Source organism: Chionomys nivalis, chromosome 3 (assembly GCF_950005125.1).
Source record: "Chionomys nivalis chromosome 3, mChiNiv1.1, whole genome shotgun sequence".
Lineage (NCBI taxonomy): Eukaryota > Metazoa > Chordata > Mammalia > Rodentia > Cricetidae > Chionomys > Chionomys nivalis.
The window spans coordinates 39,115,307-39,134,942 of NC_080088.1; the positions used below are offsets into that span (position 1 = coordinate 39,115,307).

Here is a 19,636-nt window from a genome sequence, read left to right on the forward strand (position 1 = left end):
TAAGCATTCATCAGTATATAAATTAAAAACTATCCTGCACTTAAACATTTGCCATTTGAGCTTCATACAATTTTTTTTAAAGATTTCTTTTTTATTATGTATAGTGTTTTGCCTGCATGTACACCTATATACCAGAAGAGGGCGCTGGATCTCAATACAGATGGTTTTGAGTAACCATGTGGTTGCTGGGAATTGAACTCAGGACCTTGGGAAGAGCTGCCAATGCTCTTAACCTCTGAGCCATCTCTCCATGCCCTGAGCTACATATAATTTAAGGCAATACCTTTATTCAAATCACCTACCAACTACACCCTTCGACTTAAGGGGAATTTTCTTGATAACCCCACTAAAACTTTTACCGTAGACAGTAAAATCTGGTAAGAGAAATAACATAACTGCTATTTAAAGAAAGAGAGGTATATTTATACTTATATATAACTTCAAGTTATATTTAACTGTATCTGTATGTAGGTTTGCCTTTAAAGGTGACTGTGAACCTACTGGTGCTCCAAGCCTATCCAGCAGACGCCATGCTCAGCATACTTACTTTTCTTTTACTTCTAAAGCTTCTCCTTCCTTGTCTTTATCTTCATCAGACTTCTCTCCTTTAAGCATTGGTTGAGAAATTATATCATCCGTGAAAGAACTGAAGTAAGACTTAATAAACTGTGGCGATGGCATCAGAGGTTCACGGTTCTGAAATGCAATCATTTTTAAGCTTTTTTTAAAAATGGGAAAACATTAATCAAAGAAGTACACTGCACAATGACTTTTAAAAACAGTAGATTTTCATTTTCAAATTATTAGACAATACTAAACTCTAAGCTACAGATTAAGACTGGGACTCTAACATGTTTCACAGGTGATTGTAAAGAACTCCATTATGAATTAAGGAAATAAAGTTCTGGGCTCTAGTACAGTTAGCTATATTGCTCTTGGATTAACAGTGCATGTTAATACATGAAAGCCCACATTAAAGAAACCTTGTAAGTGTTGGCTGTTGTTCTGAGTCAGGGTCTCACTTTATACAGACTAGCTCGCTCTTCAACTTAGAATCCCCTTGCTTTGCCTCCCAAGTACTGGAAGTATAGACCCGTGCCACCTAAACCTAGCTATAGAGATTAGTTATAAACATCAATTTAGGAGAAAATGAAGTCATGAGCAAACGAAAAAGGAACAACTACCCTGCAATCCTAAAATTAGCAGTGCACCGTCCGTCACTGTAGCTAAGCTCCGTCACTCGTCCAGCACTGTACCTCCTCTCCCTCAATACTTAGCCCGTATTAGCTCCTTTGCACTTAACATCTGTTCCAATAGAGCAAACCCTATAAGGGTCTCATTTTGTAGCACAGGCCAACCAGTCCATGTACTCTTTCTACCCTAACCTCCCATGTAAGAGCTACCAGCCTGGAATCCAGGACCTTCTACTTGCACACACTGCTCTAGAAGAGAGCTTTGTTTAACTGTTAAATTAAACCATGTCACTAATTAATGTCCACTAATTACATTAAAAACTAATGATAAAGAGCAGGAGTTGGCAAATATTTTTCTATAAAAGATCAGATAATAGACAGAGAGGTTCTGTAGACCACACAGGCTTTGCATACAGTGACAATCACTGAAATGTGTTGTAGCAGCACAAAAGTAGCCCCAGACAACATGCAAGTGGCTAACATATAGGAAGCAGACTGGATTTGGTTTTTGAGCTATTGTGTGGAAACCGTAACACATAAAATGAATTAAAGTCTAAGTACAGTTCTGGGCTTACTGAAAATGGATATCAACCTAGGAGGACAGGGGAAAGAAGTGCAACCCAGTTCTAGTTTCAGTCTCAAGGAGTATCCAATATTCCCCAACTCAGGTTAACTTACCTTATATTTTTCTTTGGCGTTCTCTTTTCCGAGAAGTTTAAGAACTTTATCAGCTAGCAGCATACTCTGCTCATTTTGGAAGCCTTCTAATATACACACAGCAGTGACATCTGGAAATGATGTAAAAGTAGAATTATGGAATTATTGGGAAGATGACCAGCAGCATCAAATAGGTACAAATTAAACTACAAAAAGCCAAACTCAACTCAAATCAAGGCAGAACTGTTTAATTTTTAAGAAATTGTCAATAGTTTATTCCTCTGGGGTTTTTCTCATCTACGAAGTGAACGGGCCTACTGTGTTTCAGTTTGAAGTCTCAATGCTCTAACATTCTGTGGATAATAAACAAGGTTGCAGAATCCGCTCTCTGACTAGAAACACAAGGCAAGTGGACAGAGTAGACACTCCCACATCTTCCTATGCTACCTAGGCTGTTAACAAACTTCTCCACACAATTAATCCTCCTGCCTCACCTCCTAAGTATTTTTTAAAGCTACTTTGCCACAGAACTCAACTTTCAACTGGGTATGCTGCAGCTCACAACAGAGCGGTCTCAAGTGGCAAAGAAAAGCTCCTCAATCACTCACCCTTTACTAAAAAAGTGTTCAGCAGCCATCACTTCTCTCCCCAATCCTGACTTTTCACAAGTCCACACCCATCTCTTCCAAACAAGTCAACAGGGATTCCATTTCCCTGCTAACTTCAGCTAGCTCTAACTCCAGTCAACCTCTTCCCTGCCGTATCTGTGCTAACTCAAGGTCTAGTTCAAAACTTGGTATTCTCATTTTAGAAATGGAATTCTTTCACCAACACATGATATACAAAACTTCTAAATTTTCAAACATGATCTAAAACTGCTTCATCTTTTTAAAGGACTCATTCCTTAAAAAAAAAAAAAAAAAAAAAAAAAAAGAACAAAGAGCATTTTAGGCTCAGCTCAGTGGCATAAAGTATGGTTAGCATCTGTGAGATCCTGAATTTTTATGCCTCAGTATCAACCCCAAAAGTTATTTAAAAAGTAGTTGTGGCTAAATTTTATTGCTGATGTTTTTAAAGGACTTGTGAATATGTACTGAAAGCACTTTAGATTGTAGAAATTATACTTACTTTAGCGTCACATCACTTAGAAAATTAAACTTTAAAAGTTGGGGACCTGTACTTGAATTGCAGTTTTGGAAGCAGTCATGGCCAATTAGAGGTAAAAGAACATTTATAACATTTTCTGAGAATTACATACTCTGCAATTGTGTAAAAAATGTTTGAAAAATATGAAGGGCAAATAATGTTTTCCTTAATGATTCACTTCCAAATTATTTCACGTCTATATAAGAAAGTAGCTGTAAATATGTTAACACTAACCTGCTAAAACTATTTTTCTGATTTCCTTAGTCAATGAGTGTTAATACTAATAACTCCTTTTTTTTATTTATTTTTTTATTATTTATAGAATATTCTGTGTGTATGCCTGCAGGCCAGAAGAGGGCACCAGACCCTAGTACAGATGGTTGTAAGCCACCATGTGGTCACTGGGAATTGAACTCAGGACCTTTGGAAGAGCAGGCAATGCTCTTAACCTCTGAGCCATCTCTCCAGCCCCTACTAATAACTCCTTAGTTGAGGTTGGGTGTGGTGGCACACACCTTTAACCTTAGCATTTGGGAGGCAGAAGCAGGTGGATCTCTGTGAATTCAATGCCAGTTTGATGTAGGTGTGTCTTCTTTTATGTGTTGCTTTCATTGGTTAATTAATAAAGAAACTGCTTGGCCTGATAGGTCAGAACATAGGTGGATGGAGTAGACAGCATAGAATGCTGGGGAAGAAGGGAAGTGAGGGAGACGCTATAGCTCTCTCTCCAAGATGGAAGCAGGTTAAGATCCTTCCTGGTAAGCCACCACTTCGTGGTGCTACACAGATTATTAGAAATGGATTAATCAAGATGTGAGAATTAGCCAGTAAGAGGCTAGAGCTAATGGGCCAAGCAGTGTTTAAAAGAATACAGTTTCCCTGTAATTATTTTGGGTAAAGCTAGCCAGTGGCCAGGAGCCCTCCCGGGCGGTGGGAAGCGGCCCGCCACTCCATCTACACCAGTTGGTCTTCATAATGAGTTCCCGGACAGTCAGGGATATACACAGACTGCCTCAAAAAATAAAATAAAAAACTGAAAAATTAAAAAACCAACCAAACAATAACAACAACAACAAAAAACCCCAACAGTTGAAAAGAGAGATAGAACTTAGAAATCAGCAATTTAAAAAAAGAAATTTCTGCTGAGGAGAGTTTAACATTGAAAGATAATTCGCTGCTTTCTACACGCACAGGCAATTTCATATAAATTTACTAATGACTACAAATCCTGCAGTAATTTCCCTATGAAAACACAGAAAAATGCTCACCTTCTAAACATTCCTTCTTATTGTCTAGCTTCTCATGGGCTTTTGCACGTCTAAAGAGAGCTTTCACATATTTGGGATTAAGTTCAACAGCCTTTGTACAGTCTTGTGCCACCTCTTTCCATTTTTGCTGTAATTGAAAGCATAAAAGGTAAAAAACAGTTACACAGAAAACAGAACTGTTAATAGAACTGAGTTTTCAAAACCTAACAGGTCAAGTGTTAAGAATTTCTCAATAAAAGTATTCTCAATTCAAAGAGTAACTACAATGTACTACAAAGTCTACATGCGTGTGCACGTGCATGCGCGCGTGCACACACACAAAATAAAGACACTCCACTAGACTTCTACAAATAGGCAATGAAGATATTTAGGCTTTCTACCTTGGACCTGCCTGTGGCTTTGTGCTTCTAAACCTTTCGCTCCTGTTAAAACTGAGAACAGCCTTTGGCACTGGTGATCTGGATCCATACCTTCCCCACGCTAAGATCTCTGCTAAGATCCACCTCTTTTCCGAACTATCCCATGACATGGACACATGTCCAGATTTTGTTCTATTTTACAGCTACCCCACTCATCAGCGATTTGTCATCAGTCCACCTTGCACTTGTCTTGCTATCTATTGGCTGCTGCCTCTCAATGTATTTGGCTGAATTCCTTCCTTCTACTTGACCACTACAAGCTGCTATCTTCAAGGACTCACTTCTCTCTTCTACTTGGGTGACTGTCTGGCTTTATTTACCATCTAAAATTGGGTGATTCACAAAGTTATCTTTAGCTAAGCTACCCTCATAAATTATGAATGTGTGATAAACTATCTTGCTCCTTCTCCATTCTGATGATATTAAATTCTTGTTTGTCTTCACTTTTCATGTCCAATGCAACAGCAATTTTTGCTGATCTTCAGCTTTCCTTTACATGCGTGTAGGCTGCTCCAACATGCTGTCACCCTCTCTGATTCCAATATGTTTTTGACAAAACAGTGGGAGAAATCTTTGATGATATTCCTCCACTGTAAAATCCCCTAAACATTCCCACTGTACTCAGAATCAACTACAAATTCATTTTGCTTCATTTATTCATCATTGTCTTCAGCCAAGGTATGTAACCCACATTGGCCATCAAACCCATGATCCTCCACCCCTTATGTGCTAAGAATACAGGACTATATTGTTACACTTTGCTCAACTGTAAACTCATTACCTACAGACTTTTCCTGACTTTGTTCTTGCTTACTTCTACTTTCATTACTGTACTCAGTAGACTTTTATACTTTTTTAAACATCAAATGCTTGCTTGTCTTCAAGCAATTCTTGGTCTTGGTTCTTCTATTAACACCCTCTTCTCCACTGTTTTAATGCATCAACCCTCTATAAAAGCATGCAATCATACTGCTAGTTTTTAATAAGAATGAAAAATTTGGTTATGCGAATATAAAAACTATACAAGACATAACAGTAACAAAAAATGCAACAAACAGTATGTGTAAAAGGAACTCATCTTTTTCTTTTTTGCATATTATAAAGAGATAAAAAGTTGAACCAATAATCTCAAACTGTTGAGGGATCACTATGAAACTTTAACCTTCTAAACTATCTGATTTTATTAAAAATTAAAATGTATAGATTTATAGAATTTTGCTATACAATTTTGGCTAGTAAAACTGAAAAAAAAATTCTTATAATTTCAAATCAGTTCCAAAAAATGCATTGGTGCCAGGTGGTGATGGCGCACACCTTTAATCCCAGCACCCGGGAGGCAGAGGCAGGCAGATCTCTGTGAGTTCGAGGCCAGCCTGATCTACAAGAGCTAGTTCCGGGACAGGCTCTAAAACTACAGTGAAACCCTGTCTCGAAAAACAAAAACAACAAAAAAACAAACAAAAAGCATTGGAGCTGAGCAGAATTAACTGAGACTTTAAGCAGATAAACAGAGGAAATAACAGTGGAGTACTTACCAACTGTTCAAAGGCTGCAGCTCTGTTCTGATAAAATGTAGAAAGGTCTACATTCTTCTCAGTAGGGCACAAACTAATTGCCTCAGTATAGCACTGAATAGCTTGTTCATATTTTCCTGCTTTGAAATATTTGTTGCCTTTGTTTTTGGCTGCTTGGGCTCTATCCAGAGAATTCTGGAATGAGAGAAAACAATTATTAAGAACTGACATTCAAGAATAAACTCAGACCATGGTGATTAAACAAGCTGATGAAATAATATGGGAAAATAGGGTGGCTGTTTTCAGTTTGAAACCATTCAGACTTTTCCTCAAAAGATGGACATGTTAAAGTATCACTTCTGCCAACGCCAGAAGTAACAACTTTAATGTTTTCCAACCAAATGGGATATTTCTCAGCCAAAGTAATTTAAACCCCTTGTTTTACAAAAATCTAGTGTATGAAAGTCAGCCACCATATCTGGGTGTGGTAGCATGAACCTGTAATACCAGCCACTAGAAAGTCTAAGGCAAAAGAGTTCAAGGCCAGTCTGAGCTAATCAGCAAGACCCTACTCAAAAGTAAATAGCAACAACAAAATAAAGAGACTAACAGATCCTGAACTTCCTATTTTGGGCAGCGGCAAGGATCCTTACACCAAGGCAGAAGGGGTAGACAAAGGTAGGCTCATGTCTACAGGACAGTACCTGGCCTCTCTCAAAATGATTATTATGCCTACTATCAGTTAAGACACTGGCAAGGCAACTCTCTGGCAGGCAAAGGGTAGTTATGATCAAGGTGACAGGGTTACGTCAAGTTGATCCCTTATAACCCTCAGGGGATTTTGATAATAGCTGGAAACTTATGTACCACTTCTTTTTCTTTTGGAAGTACTAGGAATCAAACCCAAGGCCTCTCACGTGCTAGCAAGCTCCCTATTTATGCTCTGTTACTCTTCTTTAGCATCATTATAGCTATAGGGTTTTTTTTCAGTAAGAGTATACAAAGAAGGATTTGTAGATAAGCCAATCTATTATACATAGGAATATAACCTAGACAGTTTAAGCTGGATGGTGCTAACAAGAAATATATGTATGTTAAAAACCAAGATGTGGGATAAAAGGAACGAAGAACACAAATCAACAGATGACTGAAAATCTTCCATTTGTCAACTCATTTATTCATCTTCTAAAAGCTTCCAGTATAAGTCAAGCAGCAACCATGAAACATATTTCAAGAATAAATAGGTTACACGTTATGTCCCACCTGCAGTCAAGGCTTCATGTGTCCTAGGATAGCTATGAATACAGCCAAAAACAAAGTCGTAAACTCACTCAGAACTTTATGATTAGGGTGGTGGTGGTGCACATCCATAGAGCTATGAAAACATGCTAGAATCAACAAAAAAAGACAAATGAAATATGCATGATAGTAAATGCCTTTAATCCCAGAAGTCTGGAGGCAGAGGTAGGTGGATCTCTGAGTTTGAGACCAACCTGATCTACAAAGTGAGTTCCAAGACAGCCAGGGCTGTTATACAGAGAAACCCTTTATTGAAAAATTTTTTAAAAAGGGGGGGGGGGGAGAAAGAAAAAGGAGAAAAAAAAGACAAATGAAAACCCCTGTGTGGTATTAGGAAGACAACCATCAGGACGATAGCTGGATGGCTTGAATTTAATTAGTTGTCTTTCTCAACTGGAAAAAAAGCACAAGTCATACTGCAATAGGACTGTGTCATCCAGAAAAGAGAATGGTTCTCTTTCCAAGAAACCACACAAAGAGGAATTGCTGACACAGAAAGAAAGCCAATACATACAAGAGGGGCACCTTCTATCTGATAAAGAAACCAAGTAGAGGGAAGGTAGTGGGGAGAAGCTGCTGGAGCTCCAACTCAGGTTCTCTTAATGCAGAGCACAAGCTCTACCACGGAAGTATAAAATAAAAACCATGAAAATATAATCCACAAGTAAACATACTGAAAAGGGGAAAAAAGTATAATTAACTTAACAGAGGGGCTATCTTACAAGCACAGCTGAGGAACAAATTAAGTACAGGTAGGATTGCTGCGGGAGGACCTTCCACTCCTTCAGCCAATAGCTGTTGAAATACCAGCCCACTGGGGCGTGGTCTATCTTTAAAAAAGAGCGGTAAGCCTCTGCCTGCTCTCTTGGTTCCGGCGCTTGGTTCCTGTTCCCGCGACTAGGCTCCTTTCCTGGCAGTTGGTGTTTTGTGAGTTTTACCCCCCTAAATGAATATCCCCTTAAATCACAACTGGTGTGGGATTGATTTGCGCATAATAGGATCAAGGAAAACTTCCAGAATTCAATGAAAACAGAGGATGGGGTAAGAAGTTTGAAGAAAATAAGCAAGTACTTCCAACATCCACCAAGTTCCCAGAAGGAAAGACACAGAGAAAGACGTTATTAAAAAATTAGAAAAAAACCTACACATTTTAAAAACACACGCTGAAATTTATAGCAAAAATTTCAAAGATGTTTAAGTAGAAAAGAAAATCAGACTAATTACAATGGAAAAAGAATAAATCAGGTGCAAACTTCCAACATTAGGTCCTGACAAATAACTATCACAAAGCTCTGAAGCAAGAATTAACTCAAAATTCTGTAATCTGACAAAGAAATGAAGTTAAACACAACACAGACAGACACATACTACAGTTTTAATGCTCCAATGAAGAGCAGGAGAATGACCGATACACTGAAAGGTAGAAAGAATGGTATAAGAACAAAAAGGAAATATGGCAATAGTCATTACACTCATCAGTAATAAATGTGAATAGGTGATTAAGATTTTCAAGTTGGGGCTGGAGAGAGGTTGAGAGAACTGACTGCTCTAACAGAGGTCCTGAGTTCAATTCCCAGCAATGAGATCTGGTGCCCTCTTCCAGCCTGCAGGCATACATGCCAGAACACTATATACATACTAAATACATCTTAAAAAAAAAAGATTTTAAAGTTGTTTAAAAGTAAAACTAAGTACTGCCTGAATAGATGACTTAAAGTAACATACAAACATTTAAGAAAGAAAAAAATAAACATTATAAAAGGCAGTATCTAAGGAACACTCTTAAAAGCTGTAGATAGAACACAACATAGTTCTATTGATAAAGGTACAATCTGTTCAAAAGTATGATTATTGATCTTTTTGCTTAATAAAACTTTAAAATAAGTTTGACTGCCTTTGACAGTAAGTAAAAATGAAAAACATTATTTAGCATAGCAAATCTCCATTGTTTCTGAATCACTGGAAGCCTACATTAGGGGCTATTTATGTAGAAAACAATGTGGCACAGCTATCAACATATCTGAGTTATTCTGTATTTTAACTAAAGACTTTCAGATTAAATAAAAAGGACACTCACTGGCCAAAGTACAGGACTCTGTTTCATCGGCACAAACAGGCAATGAACTCCTCCTCATACTAAATCACAAGAACTCAAGGAGAAGCAGTGGGGCTAGGACTGAATGAAGAGGATGGGAAGGGTCTGGAGGAAGCAATACAAGAGTTAAGAGAGGAGACAGCACTTTTCACTTAGCAAAATGAGCAAAGACCAAACTCTGAATCTCAACTAGCTCTTACTTTTAATTCTTTACTTTTATGCATATGGTGTGTTACATGCATAAATATCCATGCACTACATGAGGCCAAAAAAAAAAAAAAAAAAAAAAAAGATACCAGATCTTCTGGAACTGTGATAGTATATAGTTACTAGTCACTAGACGGGTGAGGAAGAGACCTGGTCAGTTGTCCTCATCAACTTAGATCATGAAATCCGATATGGACAGGTTCAACAGAACCACCATATATGGACTACCCATGCATGCTTTAGCATTGCCAGGACATAAATTTCAAAAAAAAAAAAAAATTCATTTCACTATATGGTTGCTGGAAATCAAACTCAGGTCCTCTTACATGGGGAACAAGTATCCTTAACTCCCGAGTCATCTCTCCAGCCCCTCACTTAAGTTTCCTTTTAAAATTATCCAGATTTCTTAAGTCTACTAACTTCCTTATTGAACTACTGAAAATAAACGGTAGTCTGAAAAAGAATCCAAATATACAGACAAATGATGAACTACCTGGCAAACTCTCTTCCGGAGAGCCACTTAACTATGAGGTATCACAATGGTCACCACCATACCTCACCTTCTGACTCCCTGGACTCCCATTACTTTCTGGCCCATAGTTTCTCCGAAATGGCAACACAATAAGGATAGTAATGAGAAGCTACCTTTTTGCACATGATGGACTTCATCACAAAATGCTGGTTAGCAACAAACACTAGCCTTCTGCTATACCCAAAACTAGACATTTCAGGCAAAAATTAAACGTATTGAGGGAAAAGAAGACCATAAACTTTTTCTTTTTAAATACAGGGTTTTTAATTCCATCCCATGGAAATCTTTTTGTACTGCTTTTCAAGGGCATTTCCTTCACTGTCTACACTCTCAAGTTATGTTAAGTAACTTTAGAATTAAAGGTAGAAGTTGGGGGAAAACCACCTCAAAACAACTCTGAAAGTGTCTCTTCACAAATGAGGAATATATACAAAAAGATATCAAACATAATAGGAACATCATGAGAAGCTAGTTCTATCTTTTCATGTGTCTACTGATCTATTTGAAAGCTACCAAAGTTATTAAAAGAAACTTTAACATCATTTAACATTACTGGAAGCAACTTGATTTTGGTAATCTTTTCGGAGTGCTATAAATTTTATAATTAAATTTTATAAAGTTATTTCACTGAGTCTTTTATCACAATTAGTTTTATTACACGCTGGCCACATGCATGTAAGTTTGGTAGGTTTTAAAGAACATTAATCTTGGTGACTCAGTCCACAGTGTGCAAGCTGTATAAGCACAATGACCTTAAGTTTGGTCCTACATAAAAAGCTGGGCATGCTGGCACTGTGTAATCCCCGAAACAGACAGTCTAAGACAGGTGAATCCCTAGGGCTGCCTGGCTGCCCAGTCAGCTTAGTCTAATCAGAGCCCCCGGAGTGAGAGAACCTTTCTCAAGAAACAAAGTGGACTGGCTTCTGAGAAATGATACTCAAAACTGATCTCCAACCTTCACACCCACGTGTGTATGTGCATGCACACTCACAAACACTAATCTTACCACATGCTAGCATTGGTAGTCCCACAGAGAAGCTCAGACAAAATCGCTTGAAACCAGAACAGTGGCCAGCCTGAAAACCTGAGGAGGGCTTGTTTAATATTAAGACAAAACTAAAATCCCCTCAGTCTCTGTGGAATGCAGTTTGAAAAGACTGTCTCCTATGTTCACTTTCCTCAAAGAAGGCAATACAAGACCATAAATTTAATCTTTGAATTTGGAAAAGAATATAAATAAATTAAAGATGTTCCTTTCTGTTTATTATGTCATACTACCAATTACTTAAAATTATAAAATTTAATATTTTCTGCCCCCGTAAGTTCCTTCTCTTCATAATGAATGAATCAGCAGTAATGCCCATGTGATTCTAATAAGTCAATCCAACAAATATCTGAATCAAAAACTAAAGGATCACAGAAATGATGATAAAACAATTTATCAGTTACTGTCATAACTATTTATGAAATATTATTATATTTTTGGTTGTGAGCATAGCCTTTCACAGCTGAGCTATCTCTCTAGCCCACTTATGAAATATTCTTAAGAGCTTCATACTGAAGACATAAGAGGCACACCTAGTCCCATTTTATGCATAAAGCCCCGGCAAAATTAAAAATATGCTCACGGCAGAATTCAAGCTCCATTGATCTGACTTAACTACATGTTACTTCTATATTGTATGGCAGAGCTGGCTTGTATTTATAAAGGATGCTTTAGGAAAATTAAGAATCTTCATCAGTAGGACAACACTCACCATACTTGCCCCACTTGCCTGCACACACGAGCCAAAACAAAACAACAAAACCAAACCAACACCAATGCTTATGCTCTATACCTGAACAAAGGAGACACTCAAGTAGGATGTTCACTACAGACTTACTGCATGCAAATGGAAATCTCTAGCACAATCAGATCTTTTTCTTTTTGCCAGGAAAGCAGAATTTTGCTCACTTAAAGTAAAATCCAGTTCCTGGTTTCTGTGTGGCAGCCAGAGGCTGATGCTGGAATACGTTCCTCAACTGCTTTTCTACCTATTTTTTGAGATGGTGTCTCTCACTGAACCTGATGACAGTTTTGTCTAGACTGACTGGCCAGTGAGATTCTATGAGGCACATGCCTCTGTTTTCCAGTGCTAATGTCTACAAATGCCTTTTATGTGGGTACTAGGGATATGAACTTGAGTCCCCATACTTGATCAGTAAGCACATCACTTTCTGAGCCATAACCCCGATTTCTAAATTCACAATTACACATTTGTCCCTCCATGTCGATGGGTTCAACAAACTATGAAATGAAAATATTCAAGGAAGAAAAACAAAACTTTAACTGCTGTTGGCATATATTGTGATTAGGCCTCAAAAGATTGGTATTCAGATCTTGAATATATACTACACATACTTTTGTTTTTATTATTCCAAAAGAGTATGTAAATAAACTCTCTACCTAACATCTATCTACCTTGTATTAGGTATTACAGAAATGTCAAGAAGACATCAGGAAGAGTATGCATATAAAATAGATGTATACTTTATGCAACAATATCACACACACATACACACACACACACACACACACACACACACACACACACACACTACAGGGCACTCAAGCACCACAGATTTGGATATCCCTGGCACCAATCCTTTGTAGATGCAGAGACACAGCTATATAATAAATAGCCAATAGGGTAGTCTTAATCCCAAAGAAACATGCTACATACTAGTATAGGAAACAAGAAAATGACCACTTTTCAAATACCGAAATCTCGATATACATAAGCAACACATTAGACCAGTAGTAAATCACACAGTTGACAAGAAAATAATTAGTTCAAGAAATAGCTACTACATATGCACACAAATCACTGCTGGGTATTTTACAAGAATGTGAGAGAGACATCCAAAGACCAGAATCAACAGCAAATGGCAGCTGAGTGGGGAGACACACTCCTGTAAGCCCAGGACTCAGGCAGGAGAGAGTAATAAGGTTAAAGGGGAATCAACTGCATGGAGGAACATCATTCAAAATAAGTAGAACTTACCTGCACTGGAAAGAATTACCATTTAAGCATGGGACTCATGGGATTTAATTGAATAGTGACACTAAAGTAGAAGCCTACAGCTGTCCTTCAATATCCAGGATTAGTTCTAGAACCTCCTCATCCCACACTGAAATGTGTGGATGTTCAAATCCCCTGTCCATCATCTGCGTATTACCTGGGTGTCCTCTAGCATAGCTGTCGCTCTTCTGCTCAGGCTAGTTTCACATGTACGGGCTTAAGTAATCTTCCCAAGCAGCTATGGCGATAGCCCTTTCATGTGCCACTTCCTATGTAGTGAACCTCTGATCCTCCTTCCCCTGCTTCTTGAGTAATAGGATTACAAGCAAGCATCACACCTGGTTTTATGCAGTGCTGGGGACGAAAGCTTTGTGTAAACTAAGCTAGGCAAGCACTCTACCAACTAAGCTACAATGTCTAGTCCTCTCCCGTGTACTTCAATCATCTCTAGATTACTCATTACCTAGTACAATGAAAGTGTACGTAAATCATTACTGTGTAGTTATCTAGGGAATGGTAAGAAAAATAATCTGTACATGTTCAATAGTTGTCTAAGTTTTCCCCCCCAAATATCTCTGATACTCCATACATGGATAGAGCTGACTGTAAAAAAAGTAATAAAAGGTAAGAGCTATTGAGAAACGACAGCAGTGAGAGCAGAGTCAGCTACTCAGGACATGACGCAGAATATTCCGTTTCATTTTCTGATTAGACATGGAGAGCATAAAAACGTAAAAAGAGACAGTGATGACACCTGAGATTCTGCCTGGTCCATTTTATGAGGCACACTAATTAGGAAGAGGTGTGATTAGAAAAAAAGAGGAGACTGAAATTCTTGTGAGACAAGGAAGATTCCTTGAAGTCAGGCCTTGTCATGGAATTAGTAGAGTAAGAATTCTCACAACAGAACCATAAAGGTTATTAACAGGAAAAAAAACACAAGACAGCAAAGAATATTAATAATCAGTAATATTTAGAAAATCAGGAAAATGTCTCACCAATAGAAAATTTTATTAAGAGAACAATATAAAATATTAGTGATAAGAAAAGTATTATTTATAATAGAAGTATCACCAGTAACCCATGATAATTTCTTTAAAAAAAAACATAAAACAAACAAACAACAACAAAAAAGAGGGGTGGTGATGGAGACAGCTCAGTGAAGAGCATATACTAACCGCACTTGCAATGAACCTGAGTTCTGTTCCAGCACCAATGGTAGGTGGTTCACTAACGCCTCTAACGCCAGCTCTAGGAGAATCTGATGTCTCCACGGGCACTTTCACTCATGTGCACAACCATACTTGTACACACACAAACATGTAAGTAAAAATTAAAGAAATAAACTAGAAACATCCTTTAGGAAAAGAGAATTATTTCATTTCAAGGAAGACGATCACAAGAGTGCTAACCCTTTCACTAACGTGTAAATAATATCCTGACATAGATCTGTGGTTCCCAACCACTTTATGTGTTATAATATCTGTAAGGCTAAGAACCTTCAACATCACAGCAGCTACTTTCTCTTATCACTGGATTTAAAGCATAACCGAATAGAAAGCTACTATGAAATTAGTAAAGTTAAGAAATAAACACTGCTCTTAAACATTAGTGCTGCTAGGATACCAGGTTTCGTGTGCATTTGTTAGTCCTTTGAGGTAGCTCAAATCTAGGGCGTGAAAGTGGCATGGATAAAATAAGAAATCTTCCAATTTTGCAAATCTGTAATACAAGTTTGAAAAAGCTACTGAAGCAAGTTGGAACACTGGTAAATTTTACAACTGCTTAAATGGAATATAATTTCATACTACTTGAATCTTAGAAACCATCAATCATCAGATGTTTTCTTTAATGATATCTTGAAATTCTGATTACTTAAAACCAACATGAAGAGCTTTGCATTTTTCTTCCAAGTTTTTGCTACTTCATCAAAGTGACCACTGAATATGATCCATATCACACACATAAACATCTAATCTAAAAGACAGAAAACATTGCAATATCTCTAGTTCATTTTACATTTGGGCAAACATAAGTCCCAAGATAAAACTAAACAGGCTTACTATTCATTCCAATACTGAACCCTAAATAGGAATCAGTTGATTCCTTAATTCTCTTTAAAATGTGGTTACCGCTCAACTGGAGAAATTATTCAGCATTAGAAACCTAGTTTTCCCTCAACTGAAACAAATGCTTACTCAACTACAGAGTAATTCCTCCAACCACAAGGAATACATACATTAAAATGAGAAGGCAGTTACACTTGTACACTCATAACGACTCTAAAGAAATTCATTTTTAAAAGACAAAAATAGTCTTCAATATTTATTGCTTACCAACAGTTAAGAGAATGCATTTCCATTAGAAAATGCGAAGATTTTTAATGTTGCCTTGCTAAACAATAAGTTAGTAATTCCAAACAAGATTTCTGGAACACATCCCTAAATTCTACATGGTAGGGTAAGAAAATGGTGCATGCAAGTGTTTTGCTCCGTTTTATTTTGGGACAAATGTAATAATAATTTTAAAGCATTTCAAAGTACACAGAGTATTCAACAGAAGTCAGGTCAATCAAAAATATTCCTTATATAAAAACTATGAACCATTCATAAAATAAGAAAATCATTATTACTGCTGTAGAAAATGCTGCAAAACTAAGGAGAATTTAAAGAAATCTAAATTCAGAAAGAGAACTGACAGATTCTTTCAAAATCCACAGTAAAAGCATGCCATGAATAGTGACTAACACTGCAGTGTGTCATACGTAAAAACCATTCATTTTGTTTCTTAATTATGTGTGTGTGTGCGCTCGCTTATGTGCACCCAAGTGCAGGAGCCCCTGAAGGCTGGAGGTTCTGGATCCCTTTGGAGTCGGAATTACAGAAGTAAGCTGTTAGGCATGGGTGCTGGGGACCTAACGTCTGTCTTCTGCAAGAGCAATATACATTTTTAACTGTTAAGCCATTTCTCCAGGCCAGCTCCCTTATTTTTAATTATATTTATGATTACTACAGAACCAAGAACTTCTATGTAACTTTCATTTATCTACTATTCCAGATTAAAATTAAATAGAAATTTTATGTATAAAATTTTCACATGCACAAAATTTCATATACATGAAAATGGATAGATAGCCAAGTTTTGACAACCACTTTCACTGGCACTCACAATCAATCCAGAAACAAGCACTTAGAAGTCACTTTTGCTAAAAATACACTTAAAACTTCACTCTGACCCAAAAGGTGACTGGCAAATAGGATAAAAGCCTAACATATCTGCAAGCATTCTGTGTCACATTCAACTAAAGGCAGAGGTTTCATTGTCCTTAACCGTTTTCCTCGAGTCACCTTGGATTCCAGTAAGAATAAACTTCAGAGGGCAATTATCCTGGATGCTGAGTCCACACCCTGGAACACAGTAATCATCTGGTAGGAAGCAGATTAGTCCCCTTAGGAACCCTCATCCAGCCCTCCCACAACCCCTCTAGCAGGAGCAGGCTGGAGACAAAGGTCAAGCACAGCACTTCTTGACCAGAATGCTCAATTCTGCAAACATACAGTCTGATTCTTCCTCTACTTAAGCCTTAAGTTCTTGTGAGCAGCCTAAAGACATACTTGGGGGTTACTGGAACCTTCTATTTTTTCCTCTTTTCAGCGCTGACACACTAAATCAATCTCTGCTTTTCACCATTACTGGCTTCTTGGAGTTGGGCAGTCCAGCTCAGTTTGCTGGGGCTGCCAGTGCCCAGGCTTTCATTCTAAATGTTAAACTTTGGTTTAACATTTTTAGTGCTGGATGAAATAGAAGGGACATTTTAATGCTCTTGGTCTACTAGAATGACAGTGAGATAAAGTGGGATTACTAAAATAAAAATGCTCCACAGGACACCCTAGAATGACATCACCTCAGTTCCCCCCAACAGAGTCATTTTTAGTTAGGAGCAAGCTATTTCCCCAGAGGAGAGAAGGAACGCTTTTCTTTCGGGCTAGTCCAGAGATTCACACACGGCAAGGACTATCTCTACAGTCACATACCAGAACTTCTGAAACTACTTCGTAAAATAAGCAAATAAACAAACAAAATGGGTCTTTAGTTCGGATGGAATGAATGACTGCCATTCATTTAGCCGTGCACATTTTTTCTCATGAACATAAGTGTACAGTACACTGGCTGTTCGTGTATAGTTTTTTTTTTTTAACTTATGTACATACCTGGAATTATTACCGTTAAGTCTCTGAAAACGATTTACTCTGGTAATACCACCACACAACTCCAGACCCAGAGAAAGTCCCTTATCACACTCATATTTCAGGCCATGCCAATTCTCCACACAGCTGTCAGGTTGTCAAGATTTAATAGATCACCAGAACAGACAAGGCAGTTCATCACTCCAATGCTGTTCTAACACCAGAGACTTTACCAGACACACTAGGCTTGGACACATGTGTACAGGCAAGTGAGTAGAAAATTATGCTATCAGCCAAAGTGACGGTAGCTTATGTCCTATATACAAAGCTACCTAATGAGTTTCCCCACTTTCGTCCTGTAGCTGCTGACCTCCCCCTTCCAAAAGAGAAATGGTTCGTTGGTTATTAAACGGTTCTTAGTAACTTCTGGCCTTGGGAATCACAAAAGGAACTCGTGTCAAAAGTCCAGTCGTTCATGAAATTTGCCTTTCTTCGCTTAATAGAATTATTCTATTTGTACGTGTTTACCTACCCCACGAGGGATAAATGCTGTGTCACTGAGAAGAAACTAAAAGATTCTGTTGGATCCCAGAAGACACTATTAAAGAAAACCTCACGCTAGCCTGCCAGGAGCTGTTACTGCATTCCCTACAAAAAGCAACCAGAAGCGACTCTCAAGTCCTTGCGGTCACAGGGCAGTTTCCGACCGGTGGGAGGACCCCTCACCCGAACAACGGGTGAAGGTATAAGCTGTATGCGCTCGTTCCCACCTCTACGGCCTGGGCGGCTTCTCACCATTTCCAGAGAGTCACCAGAACCGTCGGGGTGGCCGCTGCCCAGGGCCGGACTGGCCCTGCCCTCCGGGGTCTTTCGTTCGCTGTTGCGCTTGAGGCCGCTGCTTTCGCCCCGGCCTGCCGCCTCCCGGCGCCGCCGCCTTCGGCTCCACAGGTACATGGCCCCGGCACCTAGCAACAGGGGCGCCCCGATGGCCAGAGCCACGTGCCATCGCGGCAGGGTCCCCGCGCCCGAGCCGGGGCCCGCAGTCCCGCTGCCACCGCCCACTCCGTTTCCAGACCCGGGCGCCGCCGCCGCCGCCATCGCCGCCTCCACCGGCTTAGAGGCGGCCATGACGACTGTCCTCCGCCGCCGCCGCGCCGGTCGCGGGCGCCACGGTCACCGGGCAGCGTGGGGAGGGAGCCGGGAGCGTGGAGGGAGAGAAACGCGCGAGCGAGCACGCCAGGCAGCAGGAGCGGACGACAGAGAAGGGCCGGAGGTCACCGGAAGCCCAGGGCATGCCGGGCTAGACCCGCGGCTGTGCCCGCCCCCAGCGAGCGTGTAGGAGAAAATCACTTCCGGGGCAGAAGGCCGGGCCTGAGCCCTTCCGTCGTGCCTGGCGCCTGCTTAAAGTCGCTTGGGAGGTCGTAGGTGACCGCTGCCCTCTCCTCCTTCTCCTGGATGGAAGGGGCGGTGGCACTGCCGCCAGCGGAACGAGGACGGGGGCCTGTGCACAGCGAGATTGGGTTGCGCAGGGATCAGCGGAGGGACAGCTCCCAGGGGCGTTGTGAGCGGGCGGGAGTGCGGAAGAAAAGTGAAGGGAACTGGCCGGCAGGAACGGTGCGGCCGCCGCCCAGTCGGTTGGCAGGGACCCGTTTTGAGGTTGTGGCCACGCTGGTGCCTAACCTCACACTGTGACTGGGTGGTGGTGGCGCACGCCTTTAATCCCAGCACTCAGGAAGCGGAGGCAGGCGGATCTCTGTGAGTTCTAGGCCATCCTGGCCGATAGAGCGAGTTCTGGGATAGGCTCCAAAGCTACAGAGAAACCCTGTCTCGAAGAAGAAGAAAAAAGAAAGAAACAACAACAAAAGAAACCTATGGGATGAAAAAGTGTGAACACTGTGCTATACAACCCAGCTTCATGTCTCTGCAGTATCCAGACAGTACTTTGGACGAGTTTATAGTTACTGGGGCAATAGCAGAGGGCAAAGACTAGATGGAAACTTAGAAAGGTAGGTTGACCAATTGACTGATCAAAGTGACTGGAAGGTGCCTGTGTGCTC

General features: G+C 39.7%; 1 protein-coding gene across 1 annotated transcript in view; it reads right to left on the minus strand.

Moving 5' to 3' along the window:
- Positions 1-18,867, minus strand: part of Tomm70 (translocase of outer mitochondrial membrane 70) — a 34,271-nt gene extending 15,404 nt beyond the window's left edge. The window contains exons 1-5 of the mRNA XM_057763852.1: positions 18,375-18,867; positions 6,219-6,392; positions 4,265-4,391; positions 1,872-1,981; positions 548-696 (exon numbers count right to left, since the gene is read on the minus strand). Of these exons, the coding sequence (XP_057619835.1) occupies positions 548-696; positions 1,872-1,981; positions 4,265-4,391; positions 6,219-6,392; positions 18,375-18,707 (893 nt within the window). The 5' untranslated portion in view covers positions 18,708-18,867. The remainder of the gene's footprint in view (positions 1-547; positions 697-1,871; positions 1,982-4,264; positions 4,392-6,218; positions 6,393-18,374) is intronic.
- Between the last annotated feature and the right edge of the window lie 769 nt (positions 18,868-19,636).